The sequence below is a fragment of the Gasterosteus aculeatus genome, chromosome X, assembly GCF_964276395.1.
Source record: "Gasterosteus aculeatus chromosome X, fGasAcu3.hap1.1, whole genome shotgun sequence".
NCBI classification, from domain to species: domain Eukaryota; kingdom Metazoa; phylum Chordata; class Actinopteri; order Perciformes; family Gasterosteidae; genus Gasterosteus; species Gasterosteus aculeatus.
The window spans coordinates 17,877,331-17,896,716 of NC_135698.1; the positions used below are offsets into that span (position 1 = coordinate 17,877,331).

The window sequence follows — 19,386 nt, forward strand, 5'->3', positions numbered from 1 at the left end:
CCTTCTGTTAATAATTGAACTTCCTTTATGAGATTGTGGGCAGTTGGACAAAATGAACCTTTGATGGATTGCACAGAGCAGGGTTGGGTCCCGGCTAGTTGGTTCCACATTGTTTAACTAGACTTCTGAGTCATCACTTTTGCTCTCGAGGTCGTTTAAGGTATCGTTTCTATTTACTTTGAAAGACTTCACACAGCCCTTCTGGTATGGAGTCTAGACATGATGGCTGGTTCACATGCAAATCCTGATTACAGATGAAAATTGTTTATGCGGCTGTTGATTTGTCACTACATGCTTATTAACGTTTTGTTGCACACAAAGGGCTCTTAAAATGTATCCAGATGTAAAGGTAAATTAAGTTAAAAAATATATAAAAATGCTTTTTTTAAGGAAATCAGGTGGTGAAATCCACCCCGCGATTTAATATCAGCTATTAACCGTCGCTGCGTGACCATGTGACCTTTCCAGACAATAGGAAGGCGATGACAGAAAGATGCACATGTGGAGAATCCCCCCGCCCTCAAAGGGAAGCCCTTAAAAGCCCTTAAACACTCCTCAGTGGTACTTAAAACAAAAAAAGAAAAGAGCCGTCATATATATATATATACACACACACACACACACACAATATAATCCCTCAGAGACTAAGCTAATGGATGCAATGGTCTCAATTCGAGATGCTCCTACAGCACATTAAATACTCTGCCCGGCATTATTTTCCACTGCGGAGTCAATAAGCGTTACAAGAGCTGATGAATCTTCACTTTTTGTTTACTTCACTCAATGGGCCTATAGAGACACTATTCGGTGTGCAATCATTGGTACTGTGAAAGAAGCAGAAGATGATTAAAAAGCCTGATTTGAATGCTCGCTTCCTATTATTGGGGGATTTTTCATATTCCAATTATTAGCTGACACTCATAGGAGCACAGAACAAGATTAGCTTCAGTTTAATTTCAGAAATGTTCCTAAAAATGGCAGAAAAGAGGAAGCGAGTCCAGCTGAATCGCCCTGGCACTATGACTATAATTATTATCCCAGCCATGAGTGGGGAAAATCATTTTTAGAAATAGGTGCACATGGCACAGTAAGTTTTTTTTTTTTTTTTCCCTTCAGGATAAAATCAAATTTGAGGTAATGGAGGAATGTAATGAGGGGAATGAAGGATGATTCAGGGGGCAGAGGGTTTCAGGCGCTGAGGGATTCTGCCGCTCCGTCCTCAGCAGACCACCTCTGGTCGGAAAGGGACCTAGTGATTATCTGGTACGTTCAGCTCTGCATTAGCAATCAGCCCCCCCCCTGCCCCCAGAGGCCTCTGAACACAGCAAATCGCTGCCAAACTGCCAGCAGCACCGCCTCAGATGCAACGGCCGGTTGCAATTTCTACAACGTAAGAGCGGCGAGGTCATCAGTCAAATAAAAAAGATGTTGAGATAAAACTGGTTATTTGTTGCCACTATGTGTAGGATTAGAGGATTCCCGACCATGTACGTTGCAGAGACCGACATGCAGGCAGAGTGAATTGATAGAATATGGAATCTGTTCTATTCATCCGAATTCTGCAGAATCCTGTCCATTTGCATTAAATTGATTTAAATCAAAGCGAGAACGTAGAAGAGTCACTACACACAAATACTTGAGAAACTTTTAGGGGATGAAAATTCATTGATTCATTGAACTCATTTTTTCGTCGGAGGATGAATATTTTGCTGTTTTGCCTTGATGGAATAGCGCAGGCCTTCACTTTTTCCTTTGATTTTGGTGGTTAAAAGGTCGGAGGTCAAGGTCACTCGTGACCACCGGCTCATCCCACTCTTGTTGACGTACCTCAGGGAAACTTGGAGCAAACTTCTCCACATTCTTCACTGAGGTCCTCCTGGACTCAAGTTAGAGCTCAAAGACACCTTAAAACCTGGTTAGGACGACAACGTGACGAGGTGGTGAGGTTATTGTAGCCCGGAGTGCGAGGCGGTAATTCTGGTTTGTTATAGTCTTTTGTTGTCAAACGTAATTCGACACAAAGTTGGTTTTTCTACTGAAAGGAAAGTGCCGGGGGTTCGGCCCTCAGAGAGACCACGAGGGTCTGGCAGGGCGAAGCAATCCTCTCCTGTGTCCAGCTTTGAACCTGAGCCTCTCGGTGGAGGGAGAATGAGCTTATGTACTTTGATTTACTGAAGAGGAGAGTCGTGCTGTTCCTTTTCCTTTTGTGCAGGAGATTCTCTGCATGACGAGATGTGTCTCTCTCCAGTGAACTTACTGTGTTTGGTGGCGGACCGGTTAAATATGATGCACATTAGTCTGTTATTGTGCCAGCAGCTGATCTCATTATGATAGTCTGTGCCTAATAATAATAATAAATGATACAGCACACCTTCTCCTACGTTCACACATGCGTGTGCATGTCTGTAGTGTCAGTGATACACGTCGATACGCTGCCGATTATATTCTATTTCCCTCTCTGTATTACATTACTGTTTACTGCTGCAACACCATCATTAGGATTCCATTCTGTCCTTGTATATAATCCACGCCTGGCATACCGATAGGGCTTTTTCCTCTGTGTGTTAAAAGGCCTTAGTCAAAAAACGTTTTTAATCGAAAGCTAAAAAATACATTTGTACTAAAAAGAAGTTCCAATAGTAAGAGCTGTGATTGCGATGAATCATGATGACACCAAACCAGAAAGTACACCTCTGGTCAGGGTGCGTTGTGCTTTGGCTGTCGGGGCTTCAAACTGGTTTTATGAGGACTCACTGAATCATTTTGATATTTCAGATGAAAGAGTCTTTTTGCTTCTCATAAAAGGGTCGATTGAGCTGACCCAACCACGTCTCACGCTGGTTGGGAGCTGGCTGGCAGAGGAGGTGTAACTAAATGACGTAGAGTCCAGCAAGAGGACTGTCAGAAGTGGTCAAAAGTGACTTAAATACTGATATAAATACACACATTTACTACACCGTTTCTTCTCTGTTTGGTTTGGTTATGCACAGAAGTGCCTGAGGGCGAGTCAATCTCAGCTGGACTCCCATTACTCCGCCCAAAGCTCGCCTCCGATGAAAAGTGTCTTTGCTTTCCTCTCCCGTCTCCATCTGATCCAGATCATAAAAGAAGTCTTAATTGCGGTGTCATATTTTTCTAGCTCGTGAGACGTGGCGATGTGAGGGAAGGCCTCGGGGCCCGATGAAAGGAAAGAGCTCAGTGGAGCAGGTGTATTAATAGTGGGGCAGTGTGTGCGTGTGCGTGCGTGCGTGCGTGCGAGATTGAAGAATCTGGATCAAACTATCCCCAGAGATGTTGACACGCACGGCTTCACACACAGGAATGATTGCATCATCCGAGCTGGCGACGCTTCTCCCAAGACAAGTTTGTCCGACGCTCTCCGCTACGAGTAAACGGCCCCCGATTTTAAACCAAAGACTAGCATGGCGTAGCCGCCCTTCGTTTTAGTTCGGGGACACGCAGATGGCGAATTGTAATCTCAGAGTGGTCCCTGCGACTCAGCGATTGCTGGTTATATTCCCTCACAAGTGTGGCGGTGGTGGACTGCAGTGATGAAGCCTGTAGTTGGGCCTTTTGGCCCTCGCCATCTTGGATTTTTTGCAACCAGTGAACAGAAGTGACCCCGTGGTAGCAACCTGTCAATCACAAGACAGCGACGCCCCTAAAGCGTGCGCTGAAGGCTATTAGAAAGAAAGTTACAGGTTTATTACTCCGGCGCATATCTTAATGATATATTTTTCCCTGTTACCCCTGTGGGTCAAGAAAAATGTTTCCTGTGATTTCGGGAGGAAGCGGCGAGCTCGTCTCGCCGACCTTGAGCAGGGCGTAGGTGTGTTGGGAGGTTGTGTGTGTGTGTGCGTGTGTGCGCGTGTGCGCTTAGAAGCGAGCGGCTATGAAAGGGCTCAGGCTGTAACCGCCTGATAAGCCGATCCGCAGGCCGAATCGCACTTGTGCCATCTCACCCACTGACACGGTGATTCAATAAAGCTGTCAGCTGTCTGCAGAAGACAACCGCTGTGTGTGTGTGTGTGTGTGTGTGTGTGTGTGTGTGTGTGTGTGTGTGTGTGTGTGTGTGTGTGTGTGTGTGTGTGTGTGTGTGTGTGTGTGTGTGCGCGTGCGCGCGCGCCCGCCCGCCCGCCCGCCGCTGGATACATTTGGGTTTATGTTCAATGGCTTTGTGTGTGTCTGTGTGTGCTCTCCTGCACTATAAAAACTGTTTAGAGTGTACCTTTACATCTGTGTGTCAGTGAGGTTGTGCAGAATGTCGTCCACCTCACCTATCTGTGTGGGCGTGCATGCATGCATGCATGCGTGTGTGCAGGGATGGATAGGCGAGCAGAGGCAGAACAAGCAGACCTGCGTCTTCAAACCGCGCGAGTGAAGACCGAGAAGGAAGCAGCCGGGTCCCTTGTGTTTTCAGCCCCTGATTAGATTGGGCCGGAATAAAAACAAAACAGGCGCACCGTCTTCCCTCCCACCCCCCCTGTGCTTTTTTTTCCTCCTGATCCCCCCCCACCTCCCTTCTCTGTTGCTACATTTTCTGTTTGTTTGTTTGTTCTGCTCTCAGCAGGGCAGAGAAGTCTGATGCAACCAGCCAATTAAACCACAGATGGGGATGTTCCTTCACATCCGGTGAATACATTTGAGTCTGTATGATATCAGAAGTCGCCAGGCAGCGATGTGTGGCCCCCCATGAGGGATTCATCGTAAATAAATATGCGATCAGGGAAAGGACATTAAGGCTTTCCAGTGGCCGACTGGGAAAGTTACACAAAATAACCTTTTATCTTTGTCACCTCATGACCCCTGCAGGTCGGGTGCCTCGGGAAATGAGCGTCTTCTGTCGACGGGGGGGGGGGGGGCTTTAACATCACACAAGACAGTGATGCAAGATCATAGGAAGAGTGTCATAACCGAGTGTAATACGTTGCAGAAGAATGCGTGCTCTGAGGGGGAAAGCCTGCTACTACTCATTCTCTTCCTGTTACCTTTATGCAGTGACTACTTAGTCATCAAATGATCAGGGGGAGGAGGGGGGGGGGGTGGCTTTACTGAAAACAAAACGGCAAACACATACTCGCTAATCCAGTGGCTGCATGGCTTCATCTCTTCATGGCCCCGCCTCCTCGTGGGAACTCTTTCCTTGGATCAGATTACGTGTCCGGACCATGACCCCACCCCCACCCCCCCACCGGAGTAGTCCGGTGCCTTACTTGAGTGAGACTGTGCTCTTGTCTCTCATCCAATCAGGGGCTTCTGTACTCTTTTTTTTTTCACTGGTATTCCCTCAGATTTGAAATTGAATAAAAAGCGTCTGCTAAATGACAAGTAATGTAAACTCAACTGTTTCCAGACAGCCTGTATTCCCGTGCACCAATGACGAGGCTACGGTATAAAATCGGTTCAGATTAGCTCCGCCCCTGCATAAATTGTTTAAAAAGTACCTGTGAAGAATGTCCAAGCGACTACATATTCTTTCAGCCACCGGTTTACTTCACTGTTACTACACCACCAGGGTGGAGTACAGTCATAGCGAGCCTGGCGGAGGTGAGGTGGAGGTGTTCTAAATGAGCTCCGTCAGGCTCTTAATTTGCACCCGAGTCACATTTTCTGTGTGCGTTTAAACGCGTCACGGTCGGTCCTTCTGTCCCCACACGTGTGTGTGTGTGTCTGTGTGGGGTACACACAGACTTTCTCTCTCTCTCTCTTTCTCTCCCCCCCTCCCACTCTGTGTCTCGTCTTCTCAGCGGTGTGTACCCTGCCAGATGAGCACGAGGCGGGAAAAGGAATGCAGCTCCGCTCTGTTCACCTCTTCCTTGTTTTCTTGCCCTCTCACTACTGATCCATACACTTCACCCTCTCTATCTCTCCATCTCTCTATCTCCTGCTCTCTGTCTCTCCTTTCCGTGAGTATGCTCAGTCATTCGGCGCCGTGCACCGTGGTTGTTTCGTGAGGGTGGAGAGCGGGTGGGAAGCCTGCGATTGGGGATATAGCTGCTATAGCGGCTTGCTCGGAGACAAACCAGCTCCAGCGGAGGGACGCCGTGGTGGGGTTTGGGGGGGGGGGGCGGGGCACTTTGGATTTTAACCTGCTCGAGAAGAGATGGATGGATCCGTGGCACCTGTGAACTTTGGACAGAATGTGCTGCACATGTGAAAGACATAAACACCTCCTGTGTGGCTTCCGAGATCGCCGCAGGAACGGGGCTCTCTGAGCGCTGTCTGATTCAGATCGCTGCCGGACACAATCCCCCCCCTAACCCCCTCCAACCCCCTCTGGAAGTGCAAATTGAGATGTGCGGTGGAGACACACATCACGCATGATCTGACTGGCAGAAGATACAGCTCAACAAGGGTCGCCCGCAAAAAACATCTGTTCTACCTGATCACACCTGAGAAGCGAGGGGGAAATGAGCGGCTGGAGGCAGGATCAGAGCAGCAGCCTGTGATGTCACACCTCATCTGGGGCAGTCGTCTGAGACTCCGCTGAGCAGTCGTGAAGGAGGCAGAAAGCAGACTTCATTTCCAGGTGTGTAAACCACACCAGGCTTGACTCACCTGACCCCCCCTCCCCCACCCCCCCCACACACACTCAATCTTCTCACCTCATCTCCTCAGTAATTCCTGCTCTCATAAAGCACTGCAAACTCTCGATCCCTCCCCATGGAGCCGCTCGAGAGGCGCGAGAAGAGACGCTGATTAATGTGACTCTCCCGGCGAGCCCCCGTCTCGCTCCCCGGCGCTGCAAATAGAACGCCAAAAGAAAAGCGGCGGCACTTGTGAACTGTCATCCCGTGGAACGAGAGAAGCATCATGTGGAATCAGTCAGGATACTGCAATCACGTACCTCACCATGGATATCCCTTCTACCATGCGCCCTGCAGGTACGCTATCACAACCCCAGCGTGCGTCCCGCCTCTGGCTCGCCGTGCGGATGCATTGCTGAATTGGTTGCTTCTCTAAGTTAGTTGTTACTGCTCGAGTCCTTACGTTTTTATTGTATTCTGCGGTGGGGCAAAATTCTGCATATTCACCAGTTTGGGTTTTCATCCATTTAACCTGTGGTGTCCCTCAGGGGTCAATACTCGCCATGCATTTATATGCATTTTTTTTCTTTCTTTTTTTCTGACGCTTTTTCTTTCCTCGTTCCCTGTTGAGTCGGATTGAATGCACATTGTACATACCTTGTACATTGTGAAGTAAGCTACGGTGTTTGGTGTTTTTGTCTTTTCCCGAAGCGCAGAGTGTGACCAAACTGGTTTTCCATGATTGTTGACTGCCCCGGCTTTAACAGGATCACAAAACTGGTTTTGCAAGTCAGTGAACAAACATTGCTACTGATCGGTACAACAATAGTGGAAGACATTAATTCTTTGATCATATTACCTCAAAAATGTATTTAAACAAAGTGACCGGCTCATTTTCTCTCTTAAAAACCCCGGATTGAAACAGGTTGCATAACATTTTGCCGATCCTCTTGCATTAAGTCTGTACTGCCCCACCTCGCAGCAGTAATGACATCATTGCATTTATCACAAGGTTTCAGATGTGACCCACTCTCAAATGAGCCCCATCAATCTTCATTCCCTGAGGGGAAAAGAGACTGGTGCCTCTTTTTCTGTCTGATCCTGTAATATTCTCTAACCTTCCCGCAGCTCAGTCACCAGAGTACTGATTCACCGGTACTAGTAAATCATGTTTAAAAGAATGAACAGCATGATGAATGTAAAAGCTTAGTTGTAGATTGTATCTTTCACAGGTGGCGACCTAAGCCAAGTCTTTAAAGTTGGATTCTTTCAAATGGACAGCAGGGGGCGACTCTTCTGGTTGCAAAAAGAAGGCTCATTGTGTAGAACTCTACTCTGAAAAATACTCTGCTTCTCATTTATTACTTGAGTAAATGTAACATGATTTATGATCAAAACCTCTAGTTTCAACTCATCTTCTTCATTACAGATGTTAATTTTGTACTTTTTCACACAACTGTATGTGCACTTCACAGTCTTGTGTCACTTCTGGTTCGAAAAAGAAAAGGAGGCTTTCAAAGCGTAGTCCACTGACCAAATGGATGCTGTTCACGTCTTATATGCAGGCTATCATCCATCAACGTTGGGCACTTAATGCAAATGTTGGTGCAGTAACAGCAGAAAGCCGGAGCAGGAGGGGTGGTCTGCGCCGCTGGTGGTGGGGGCAGGGAGTGATACTTCCGACCAGTGGGCAGGTCAATGACCTGTCGGGTCTGTCAGCTCGTAGCAAAAAGAGAGCGAGAGAGAGAGAGAGAGAGAGAGCGGCGGGGTGGGGGGGGGGGAAGAACAGGAATTCAGGAAACAGCCCTGAGCTTCAAAACAAAGCTAACCATTGCTATTCACTCCCACTCCAGTCTCTTATAGTGAAGTACTCTGACTCACTGATCATGAATGTTCCACCTCTTGTCCAATCACCTCATGTACTCGAGTCAAATCGGACATTGTGCTGCACGAACGCAAATGCTCGACGTGCTTCAGATGCAGCAGGAACAAACGGGAGATTTACTCAGCTTTGTTCGTCTTCGTAGTCGGTGCTTGCGGTTGTTAACAGATCAGCGTCCTCCTCGATGCCCCGTGCCCCGTTTCCCCGTCTTCTCACCTCGATTCCCAAACCGCTTCTTGGGTTCACAGTCCTCTGTTCCACTGCACATGCTTCCTTAATGGAAGGTTTACTGCGAAGTCAAATATTGAAGTTAACAGCAGCATCTCACTGACAGGAAGGGGAAACGGCTCTTTGATTCACGGCCGAGGTGCAAAGGGAACGCTTTGCAGGGTACCAGGAGGCGGATGGCTGAGCTCTTGTTTTTCCTCCTCCGAGGAAGTGATGGGGCATTCCATATTGCATTTGTCACTCCAATGAAATAATAAAGTGTTCCAAGCGTTTTATTTATGAGCTTTTTACTGATCTGTCAAACGGCGGCTTGCGTTTCCCTCGGAACCTTTTTAATGGTAACGCCTGCGAAGGAAAACCGACACACGGCATTAGAGGGAAAGCTAACGCAGTCCGTTCTACGAACTCGTTGAAACTTCAGCGGCCCTGCGGTTAATGATTCCCTCACCTGTCAACAGGCTCCGACCCCGCCAGGCTCCGCCCCCCCATTCCTCCACTTAATCCAAAGCGTTTGCATTTGGAATGACTTAAGGGGCTCATCTGCTGTTTGAGGAAGCCCTCAGCCAGACTCCGTTGTTTGGTCCGCTAATCCTGCATAAGCCAGCAGCGCCGGCCAACCGAGGGGGATCGAGGTGAGCGGGGACGCCTGACGAGGGCCTGCGAGCGATTACCTTCCCTCCTTGATTGTGTGTCTGTGTGTGTGTGTGTGTGTGTGTGTGTGTGTGTGTGTGTGTGTGCGTGCGCGCGGCTTGTGTGTGTCACGTAATGTGAGCAGGCGTATCTGCTCTTTGACCCGTTGATAAAAATATGTTGCTTTGGCAGGTGCAGGCAATCATCATTTCAGAAGATCAGATAAATAAGTTAGCTGGTGTATATTTATTAAAGTAGCTTTGTATATGTCAACATGTTCCAGAGAGAATTCATCGGAGAGACGTGAGAAGAAACACGAGAGTGACGTGACAAAGGTCGTGACTCGGACTACACTGTGTGTACCTGTGTGTACTTAATCTGCTAGTGAGAGTTTTACTTTCTCCATACTGTGTGTGTGTGTGTGCGTTGCTGTCGGCCTTAAAACTGCTCAGGGATGCAAATAGATTTGGGCAGGTGGCCCAGCAGGGGGTGAATGGAGCAGATTGTCTGAAAGCCTTTTTCTCATCCCTAAACACACACAGACACGCACACAGTGCCGCGTATAGACTTCATAATGCATCTTCCAAACACTCATAACAGAGCAGCGCGTGGACCAGCCACCATCGTACCGGTTCCACTTGGGAGATTTCCTTTAGAAATTTTGGGTAATTGCAGATAATTTATCATCATAATTTATTTTTAACTGTGGGACAAAACTTTTTTGAAGACCTTATTTCAGCCAACCGGAAGTATAAAGACGGTAAATCCTCCACTCGACTGACCTCGTTGACTGTGTGGCTCAATGTTCACAAGCATTCAAACTTGATCGACACTTGAGTAAGGAGAGAAATGCCCCTGCCCATGTTTTTAAGGTTTTAAAATGTATAATATTAGCATATGAATGCAAGTGCCTTTTATTGCAATACGGTAGTTTTTGTGTTCTGGGCATGACAAATGCCATTGTTTTTTTAATGAGGAAACAACTGGGTAAATAGCCTGAAGTCTGGCATTAAACAGTGAGCCAACAACTTCACACAAGCAGCCAGCGTAAACTGGAAAAGGGCGGCTGGGGGTTTGACCATAGTTTATATCGGGACAAAGAAACCGAAAAAACACTGCATTCCTGCGGCGGGGAAGAGATAAAAAACTAATCTCAGATGCTGAAATTAACCACAAACCTGTTTAAGTGTGTCTGAGAGTTGATTAACGGCGCGCCGGTGCACTGCACACATTAAAACTAGAGAGTATGAGCACGGGCTCCTGACCCGGCGTCTCCTCCTGGGACCCTCCAGTGGAATCTGTCATTCAGCGTTCCTCTCCTCCCCCTGGGGGCCGACACCCGGCTGCCAGTTTGACACTTTGACAACCTCAGAGAGAGAGAGGTCTTCTGTGGACGGGGCTTCTTTGTGGCGGTGCTGATGTGGCACTAAGGCATTGTTTGTTGTTGCTATGGATTGATTATAGCTGTCTGTAATGATCAAGTTAAGAATTTCAATAGTGACGAATGAACGTGGATAGTTAAGCGTCCTCTCTCTAGACATGAATGCTGTTTGTTGAACAGTCAGAAAATATGACTTCTGTGCTCTGAAAGGACGGGGGAACAATGCAGACTCAGAATACACATTTTAAGAATAAAAGACATTGCTGACATTTTTGTAATGTCAGATTCCTCGATGGGACACTGTGTCCAAATGTCAAACTTCTTATAATTCAAGGCCGTGTCCTCGTCTCAACTTTCTCAGCAGAAAAAGTCATAGTTTCATCTAATTGTGTGTGTGGGTGAGAGAGATACCGTAGAAGCAGATGAGAAGTATCTAAGAAGAAAGAAGAAGAATTGAGAATAAGCCTTTCATGTGCAAACGTAGATCAAATTTATCTTTTGAAACCTCCATGACTATGTATTCTGTCCAAAGGACACATTTCAGCTCTCCTTTGCAGTTTGTTAAATTTACTCATTTAAATCTCGTTAGATAAAATCCTTTTTCAGTCCAGCTGTCAAAATCCAGAGGTGGTAAAAATGAGCGTTGTGCTCGGGGATACCCCCAAACTCCTCTGCTCGTTCGCAGGGGAACCCTTATTGTTTTAAATCTATATTCTTTAATTCAATATTTTGCCAATGAAGTGTTATTGAACATTCCTCAAATATTGAATGTTGCGTAAGACTGTTGAGGAGAATTCTCCTTTTAGTGAAAATGCACATAGACATTCAATTTACTTTATATTCTATAAAAGAATAAGAAGTCGGCTCATTAATGATGCAGCAATTTCCTTTTTTGAATTCTTCTTATTGTTCATTACTTTGCGTTAGGGATGCCTGGTCCTCCGCTTCATCTCCTGATGCTGATCTCCGTATTTAAGTAAAAAATTGTTATTTACAATCGGATGTTTCCTCTTTTTTTTTTTTTTTTTTCTTCCTAAATTTAAAATCTGTGCACTGTATTTTATAAAAGCCTCATTGCAACAACATTCATGAAGCCTTTTATGAAAACATTGTTTATTTCACTTGGATTTAAAGGTTTATGAAATATTTTTACAATTATTTGTACAACTTAATGAGTTAATAAATGTCACCAATACCGATCCTTTGTATGTCATTGGTGCGTTGCAATTTATTGCTTGTCCGTATTTATCTGGCTGTACATTTTCCCCGTCCTCATTAGAGTGAGTGGCCTCTACCAGACACAGTGAATGTAGATGGAGTCTCCAGTCTCTGCATTCTCTCAGTAGTGCTTTTATCAGGAATGGAGGCAGAGGGCGGGGGCTGGGTGGGCGAGCGAGCCCCTTACTTCCACTCCAGAGCTGGATGTGTAGAATTTTCTGGTATCAGCCTGCTCGCCATTCTCCATCTGTCTGTCACTGAAACCCTTCAAGCTCGCCAGTCTCTCGGGTCTCACATTCCGCCCCAGCCTGCGTGCCTGTGTGGGCAGCACGGCTCTAATCCCCCCCTAATCTCAGGCGGCTTTGTGTGCAATAGAAGCATCCACTGTACATGTATGAAGAGGCGGTGCCTTCCGTGAAGGAAAACCACCCGGATGCAGGTTGCACGCCACAGGGTTCCCATCAGAACACAGAGACGGGTTGACGTTGTCAACGCAAGTACTTCTTTAGGCTCAGGTAATAAAATGACTTGGTTCAGGTTGGACAACATTAAGTTGGGCACTGTCTTATCCATCCCATTTGGTATGATGGGTTTATGTCTGTGTGGGCGTGTCCGTCATATGTTCAATATGCATCTTAAGCTGCGTTGTATTTGCATTTCCCCTTCATCTGGTTATTTATAGAGAATCTGGTGAAATGAGTGGAGTTAGTCTGACTCATAACCTGGTTTATATGTCGACGACGTCACAATGATATTTTTTACATGGGTGTCTGGCCACCATGTTTCACATTTCTACAGTTCCTCAAACAAAACGTCTTGTAAAACATAATATTTTTTTAGCTTTTAGCTACATTTTGCTTGAAATGTTGCAGTACATCACAGTTCCAATGGAACACTACAAAAGATATACATGCAGTATTGCCCCAGACCAGGATCCTGATTGCTAGGGAGACAATATGCAAGAGGGAGACAACTGGAAACGATTGTGTGTATTTCTGTCTGCCTACTTGAATATTTTTGCATTCATTCGGCAGTGATAGGAGGGGGATTGAAGAGAAGTGAAAGGAGAGAGACATGGACTCGGTTTAGCATCTTAGAGCTCCAGAGCGCTGACCATTCTAACCTCTCCGTGCATTCGTTAAAGCTTGTTAAACTGCCACGTGGACAGATTGGTCAACAACTCTCGTCCAGTTTTGGCTTTGTTCTTTCTGTTCTGTTTTTTGCCAGCTTTGATTCGACTCCCATTAATACTCACACACACTTGCACACATTCCTACACACACACACAATCCCTTCCCCTCTTGGAGACGGGGGCCCGTCAGGACCCTGTGAAGTGTTTTGTATGTGAATGCAGTGTATCCTTGTCTTCCATTAGCATGCCAGGCCGCCAGTCTCAGTCCCTGGCTGTCCGGCTGACAGCTGCTCTTCAGCCGCATGCACACATTTTCAGAAGAGGTGTCGCTTGCAGTAAACACTCCAACAGCTTTCGAAAAAAAACCCACCTTTTGGCAATATTTATCGCAATGGAAAAGAGTTGGGGGCTTATTTAAATCCATCTCTAGGTTGCCATAGCAACAAAATGTCCCATGCCAGTCTCTTGAGGGTCGTGGTGGAGGTTTTTCCGCCACTAGCAACAGAGGTGAACGCCACTCCGTCTGCTGTTCTCTGATTGGTCGTAATGAACATCTCTTACATCACCGTCTCTCCCCAATGGAGATGGAGCGGCTCATCAGGGCTAGAGAATCCCAATCCTGCTACTTGATGGGGCTGCAATGAACTGTCAAAGTTGCTTTACATCCTGTGTGACTGTCTGCAGGGGGGGGGGGGGGGGCGCGTGGTGTGTCACCCCCCCCCAAAACAGAAGATGAGGTGATGAAGATTAACTAAAAGGCAGCGATCTCTCTCCTATATAATCTTCAATAACAGGCAAGCTGTTATTTTTGTAAAAGCAAGATTTTGAGAGAAATAAAGAAATGTGCTCATTTGAGAAAGCGACAAGCGAGTGGGGAGAAATGCACAAAGAAAAAAGGACTTGATGAGTATCTGATAGAGAGGAGGCGGGAGGCAGATGACGAAACAAAGGTCACAGAGCTGGAGTCGTGGCCCGGCAGGTTGTGTGCAGCTGAGTCCGTTCTATAAATAGTCTATAAATAAATGTGCTTTGATATTCCTAGAATCAATGAAAATGCGATCACCTCATTGAGAACCGTGACTCAGGTAGCACAAGAGATTCAATTAATGTGGTTTTAGAGAGTTTCGAGCAGAGAGCTGTAGCAATCAATGTTACTTTAAAAAAGAAACGTATAAGAATGAATGAATAAACAAACAAAAGAACAGCAACAAAGGAAAAAGAAAACTAAAAAACGACCCTTTTAAATGCAATATGTTCCTTGTTTTACCTGTTATCTTTATCAAAGAAAAACCTTTCTAGGTGAGAATATATATTTGGTTCTTTCCTTTATATGCTATTTAGTTGGGACCAAAGAGAATGTTCACAAGATACAATTGTAATAGCCAAGCTATGCAAATGTGTTCTGCCCGTTGACCCACCTCGACCTTCATGTAGCTTTTATTTGACAGTTGATAGGAAACATGGAGAGAGGACAGAGGCTGTTGCAGTTAGGTAGTAAACATCCTGAAATTCCAGGATGAATATGACTGAATACAAAGTCATATCTCAGCTTCAACTGCTTATCTGGGGTCAGGTAGCGGGGGACCCCAAACTTCCCTTTGCCCAAAAAATATTTGGTCAAAAATGGTCATGGTAAAAAGTAATGTTAGTTCAGAAAGTCATGAAAAAGTAAAAAAAATATTAGGGCGAAAAATATGATTGAAGAAAAAAGTTGAAAAAAATATGGTCGAAAAATATGGAAAAAACTCAAATGTTAGGTTGGAAAAAAATGTATATTTGGTCAAAAAATGTCAAGGAAATAACAGTAAAAAGACGTTAGGTAGTTAATGTCATGCAACCCTAAATATTAGGGTCAAAAACAAAAAATGACACCAGGGAAAACATTTTAGGAGGCAAAAAGTAAAAAAATATTAAAAAAAAAAAAGTAAAAAAAAAAGAAATGGAACCCTAAATATTGTGGTAAAAAATATATGGTAAAAAAATCAAAATATATTAGGTCAAAAAAAGTAAAATATTTGTTAGTTAATGTCATGGAACGAAAAGTAAAAAAATATTGGGGTCAAAAAAATGTCAAAACATATTTTGTCCAAAAATATGGAAAAAAACAACTTAAGCTTCCATATTTGTAAAAACACTGAATATCGTCAGTACGATATATGCATACTTCTCTATCAGTGTTTCAGTTCTCTGTTTGTTCCATTCTAAATATTTGAACACTATTTATCTTACTTAGTCAAAGTTGAAGGCACTGTGTTGTCAACAAACAGGTCTCACTGGGATGATCTGTTTCATGGATTTAATCCTTTTATCAGCTCCTCTGAGCCGCTTCGCTTGTGTTTCTGCCGTTACATCTTTTTGTTGTTGTGGCCATATTTGCTTTTCGCTCTGTTTACTCTGGGACCTTGTGTTTGTATGAACGGAGGAATAGTTTCATGTTCACACGCTGTCGGTGCAGACAGGATAACAGAGTGGGGAGGTAGATTTTGTACACCTGCTACCTCTCGCTCCGTCGGGGGGATCCGGTTCTCTCCTCACCGGTTTCGTTCCAGGACTGATCAAAGTCACGTGAAGCTGCTCTCCATTTCTCTCAGCTGCTTGAATACTGTTGAATCAGTTGACAAATCCATCATGAGAAGCGCATAGAGCGTTTAGCGTTAAGAATGTTTTTATAAACCATCCTTGGCTTCAGAATATTACAAAAAGACTGCATCGTTACGACTTATTCGAATTTCTTTATTGAAGTTTGCAGCAATTCCTGATTGGCAATGTTAGCAAGACTGTTCACTTTTAGCGGTGGGATGGACTGCCAGGACATTTACTGGCAGATGCTCTTGATCGTGGTTGTAGGTGACCTATCCTGTCGCTAGCTGCTAGATGTGTTGCCAGGCTCCAGTCAGCTCCACCGACGCTCCACCTCTTTGACAATCTTTACTGTCAGGCTGCATCGTCACTACGAAGATGGCAACAAACTCTGGTCTTGCTTCGTGAGGGGGAAAAAGATTGGCTGCAACGGAGCTCTCCTGCAGGTATCCAAACTAAGAGGGAATTTTCCAACAATAAAGTTGTTAACCCGGCACACCGTAGGCAGAAGTTCTGCAGCTTTGAGGCTCCAAACAGCTGCTTGAGTTGCGCCGCTGACACATCTCCCCCACTTTACCTCTCGACGTTGACCCCCTGCCCACGAAGGCCGAGCAGCGCCGAGGAGCAGCCAGTAGATGGGACGGCGTGTTACTATGCCGATGGCGCTAACTTTGCACCCATCTCCTGTCTTGTCCTCTAGTACTCCGTACAAACTTAATTTTCCTCCAGAATCCGAAGACCTTGTTGTCTCAAATGTTTGAATCTGCAGCAGTTGATTTAGAATGAGTCCACCGGAATTGGCTACTTTTTGTAAGAAGCATTATGCCCCATTATGTCTGCAGGCTCCTCCTCACCCGGCAGCTGCTAATGCTAGTGAATATATTTTCATTATCTCTGCAATAAGACATTTAACAGGGGCTCTGCTCCTCAGCGGCTATAATTAGAATCATTCAGGCGCTGGGGCGGTGGGGGCCAAGCATCAGATTTGAATGTGGACAAATGTTGAACATGCCGTGATCAGATTTCTGTAGAGCTATCAGCAAATTCCCCTGCATGTGGTCTGGATAATTGGAGCAGGTTTTATTCTCACTCTCAAGTGGAGTGATTGTCGAAGGGTACGTGACTGTGATGCCACCACACTGGCTACGTGGTAACACAAATGCATACTGTATCGCACTCGTTGTAATTGTCACCCTGCCTGGATTTGTCCAGCTTTAGAAAAAGTTTGTGTGTGTAAAACCACAGCCACCGCTGGCAGCTATGTGTCGCTCTACGTAGCTCATTACGGCAGTGCTTTGTGCTAAATGCTAACACATCTGCAGTGACAATGTTCAATGTTTACCAATATCCGCCATTTTAGCTCATTAGCATGCTTGACATTCGCTAATTAGCACCAAACACAAACAGCTGAGGCTGAGCCAAATGGGAATGCCATTAGTTGTGCAGGTGGAGCGTGAACAAATTAACATTGACAAAAGTCACCCTAACAATGTCGCTGATTCACAAAAGTTGTCACGATTAGTTTGAGGGGGGGGTCTGTGAGGTAACACCTCATGAGGTGTTAATATTGTGAGGCTTTCACTACAACAGCATTGGCTGATGCAAGGTTGAGTGTCTTCTTTGTAATCCAGGAATTATTTCAAATAGTATCATATTTGCGGCCACTAATAAATGTTTGCAGGTGATGTCATACATACTTAAAAATGTAAACCAAATGTTATATATAATATAATATTTCCTTGACCGTGTAGAATGATCTCGCCCATTACATGTCTTCGGGAAGAGCATGTTGCATGGTGTTGTGGTAGCATTCTAATATTGAATGACATCCCTCAAAATAATGGCCAATTACGGCCAATGAGCAGCTCTGTAGCTGCAGAGGAACTGGCCTCAGTTGGGTTAAGACACGTCCACGCTTGCATCTGTCAACAGAGATGATGTGGTCACACCTCCTATAAATACTTTGCTATCTCGTAGTACATTGTTTATTGCCGTTGGCCCCAGAGCAGGGGGGGGGGGGGGGGGTGCACATGGCCTCTCTGTGTCGGCGATGCTGGCTCGTTTTTTATTTTCCTCGGTCGCGCTGAAAGCAGAGTTGGTGGGGGGGTTGGCTGCATGGCAACATAAAAGTTCTGGGGTGTAACGAACAGAAGGATCCTTCGTGCATTGCTACCCGAAGGCGTTGAGGTCATGCAGCGGCGCTTTACCTTTTACATCCTGTACGCTATTAACTAATAGTGTGTGTGGGACTAATGGGGATGCTTGAGATGAGGTTAAGTGAGCTGTGGATGCACCGAAACTGGATTCACTTCCATGCAGGGTTATTTGTTTATTTGTTTATTTAAAAGGATCCCCATTAGCTGACGCTGAGACGACAGCTAGTCTTCCTGGGGTCCAAACAAAAAAAATACATAAAAGTAATCAGTAAACAGTAATCACAATCACAATTACTCACATATATCATATATAAATACACACAAAAGACAAGAAAAAGTAACAATTCTGAAAGTACTATCTATACAGTAACCAAGGCAACCGGCCTAAATCTAAGAGCTGGGCACAGTTTCTAAATCCAATGGATGTGAAAAGTGGAACCAAAGAATAGTGGCTCATCAGCCGGGTTTGTAGCCGTAGCCAGTGGAGTGATTGGCGCTACGGTGGGCACATTTGTAGAGTTGAGCTCACACATTTTTCTTTTTACTAATTCACCTGAGGGGGGGTCGGCACAATCGTGAATGCTTTCCAGCTTCAGTGAGTGTGGAGCGGAGAGAGAGAGAAAGGGACGGACTGAGAGAACCAAGCGAAAGAAGCTGTTTATGCGTTGATGGCGCTGGCTGGGTGTGTGGGCGGGCAGGTGGGGGTGGACGGTGTGAAACCTGAACGAGAGGTGGGGGCGGTGGCGGCCGACCAAACGTGTCCCTTTCCTAACGCTCACCGAGCCAAAGAAGGAAGCCACTGGCAGTGGCGGCCTGCTGGGAATCCACCAGGGCAACACGTGTGTGTTGTAGTGGTCAGATTGTGTTGCACCCTCCCACCCCCCCTCCCCACCCTCGGCCTGCATGCCAGCGCTCCTTCCTCCTACAGAGAGGAAGAGCGTGCAGACCATGCAGCACTCGCCCACGTTCACACGCTCGGGAGAGGAACTAAAGTAATGGCGGCGCGGCGGTGACCGAGGCAGGTAAACAGTAACGCACGCAGGAAGTCCTCGGGGCTGTTCGTTAGGCCTCCTGCGTCTCCTGGTTTTGTTTGCCGAGTGGACGTGGGCTCTAATGTTCCAGCAGCTCTGTGACACAGGCGGGACCGATATCCATCGGCTCCTCAGATATCATTTTATCGTCTCTCTCTCTCTCTCTCTCTCTCTCTCTCTCTGTGTGTTGCTTTGTTCACGATAGACACGCTGACCCACAGCGTTGTTTAAAATACTGGACAATGCACCAACCACTGTGGGACCTTAAGTGGTTTAGAAGTTTTTGTTATTGCTCGGTCGAATAGAATATTGAGATTTGTTGCCTGGCACTGCAGTGATGAGCACAAAAACAAACTTTTCCTGCTGTTTTTAGGAAGGAACAGATGATTATTTTGGCAAGGCATTGTTTTGCTGTTGCTCACCTCCTAAATTCAACCCACACATCTCTTCATTTATGTTTGTTTATTAACCATTTTGGGCAGTGCGTCTGATCCTAATTGTGATCCCTCGTTTTAATCTACCAGAACCATTGTTAAAATGTACTGAAGACTAAAAAAGAAAACCGCAGCACGGTGGCAATTTAACATTGTGATGCAAATCTCTATTATTACGCAATACATT

At 45.7% G+C, this 19,386-nt stretch overlaps 1 protein-coding gene across 10 annotated transcripts in view; it reads left to right on the plus strand.

The window, feature by feature from the left end:
- Positions 1-19,386, plus strand: part of LOC120809236 (pleckstrin homology domain-containing family A member 7) — a 73,801-nt gene that overhangs the window by 12,505 nt on the left and 41,910 nt on the right. The window contains exon 1 of one of the 10 annotated variants that reach the window (XM_078083226.1): positions 6,688-6,884. The exons of 7 other annotated variants lie outside the window; for them this stretch is intronic. In XM_078083226.1, coding sequence (XP_077939352.1) covers positions 6,814-6,884 — 71 coding nt within the window. In that variant the 5' untranslated portion in view covers positions 6,688-6,813. Of the gene's footprint in view, positions 1-6,687; positions 6,885-9,208; positions 9,270-18,631; positions 18,757-19,386 lie in introns of those variants that run through there. 2 more of the 10 variants (XM_078083230.1, XM_078083229.1) reach the window with 2 other exon arrangements.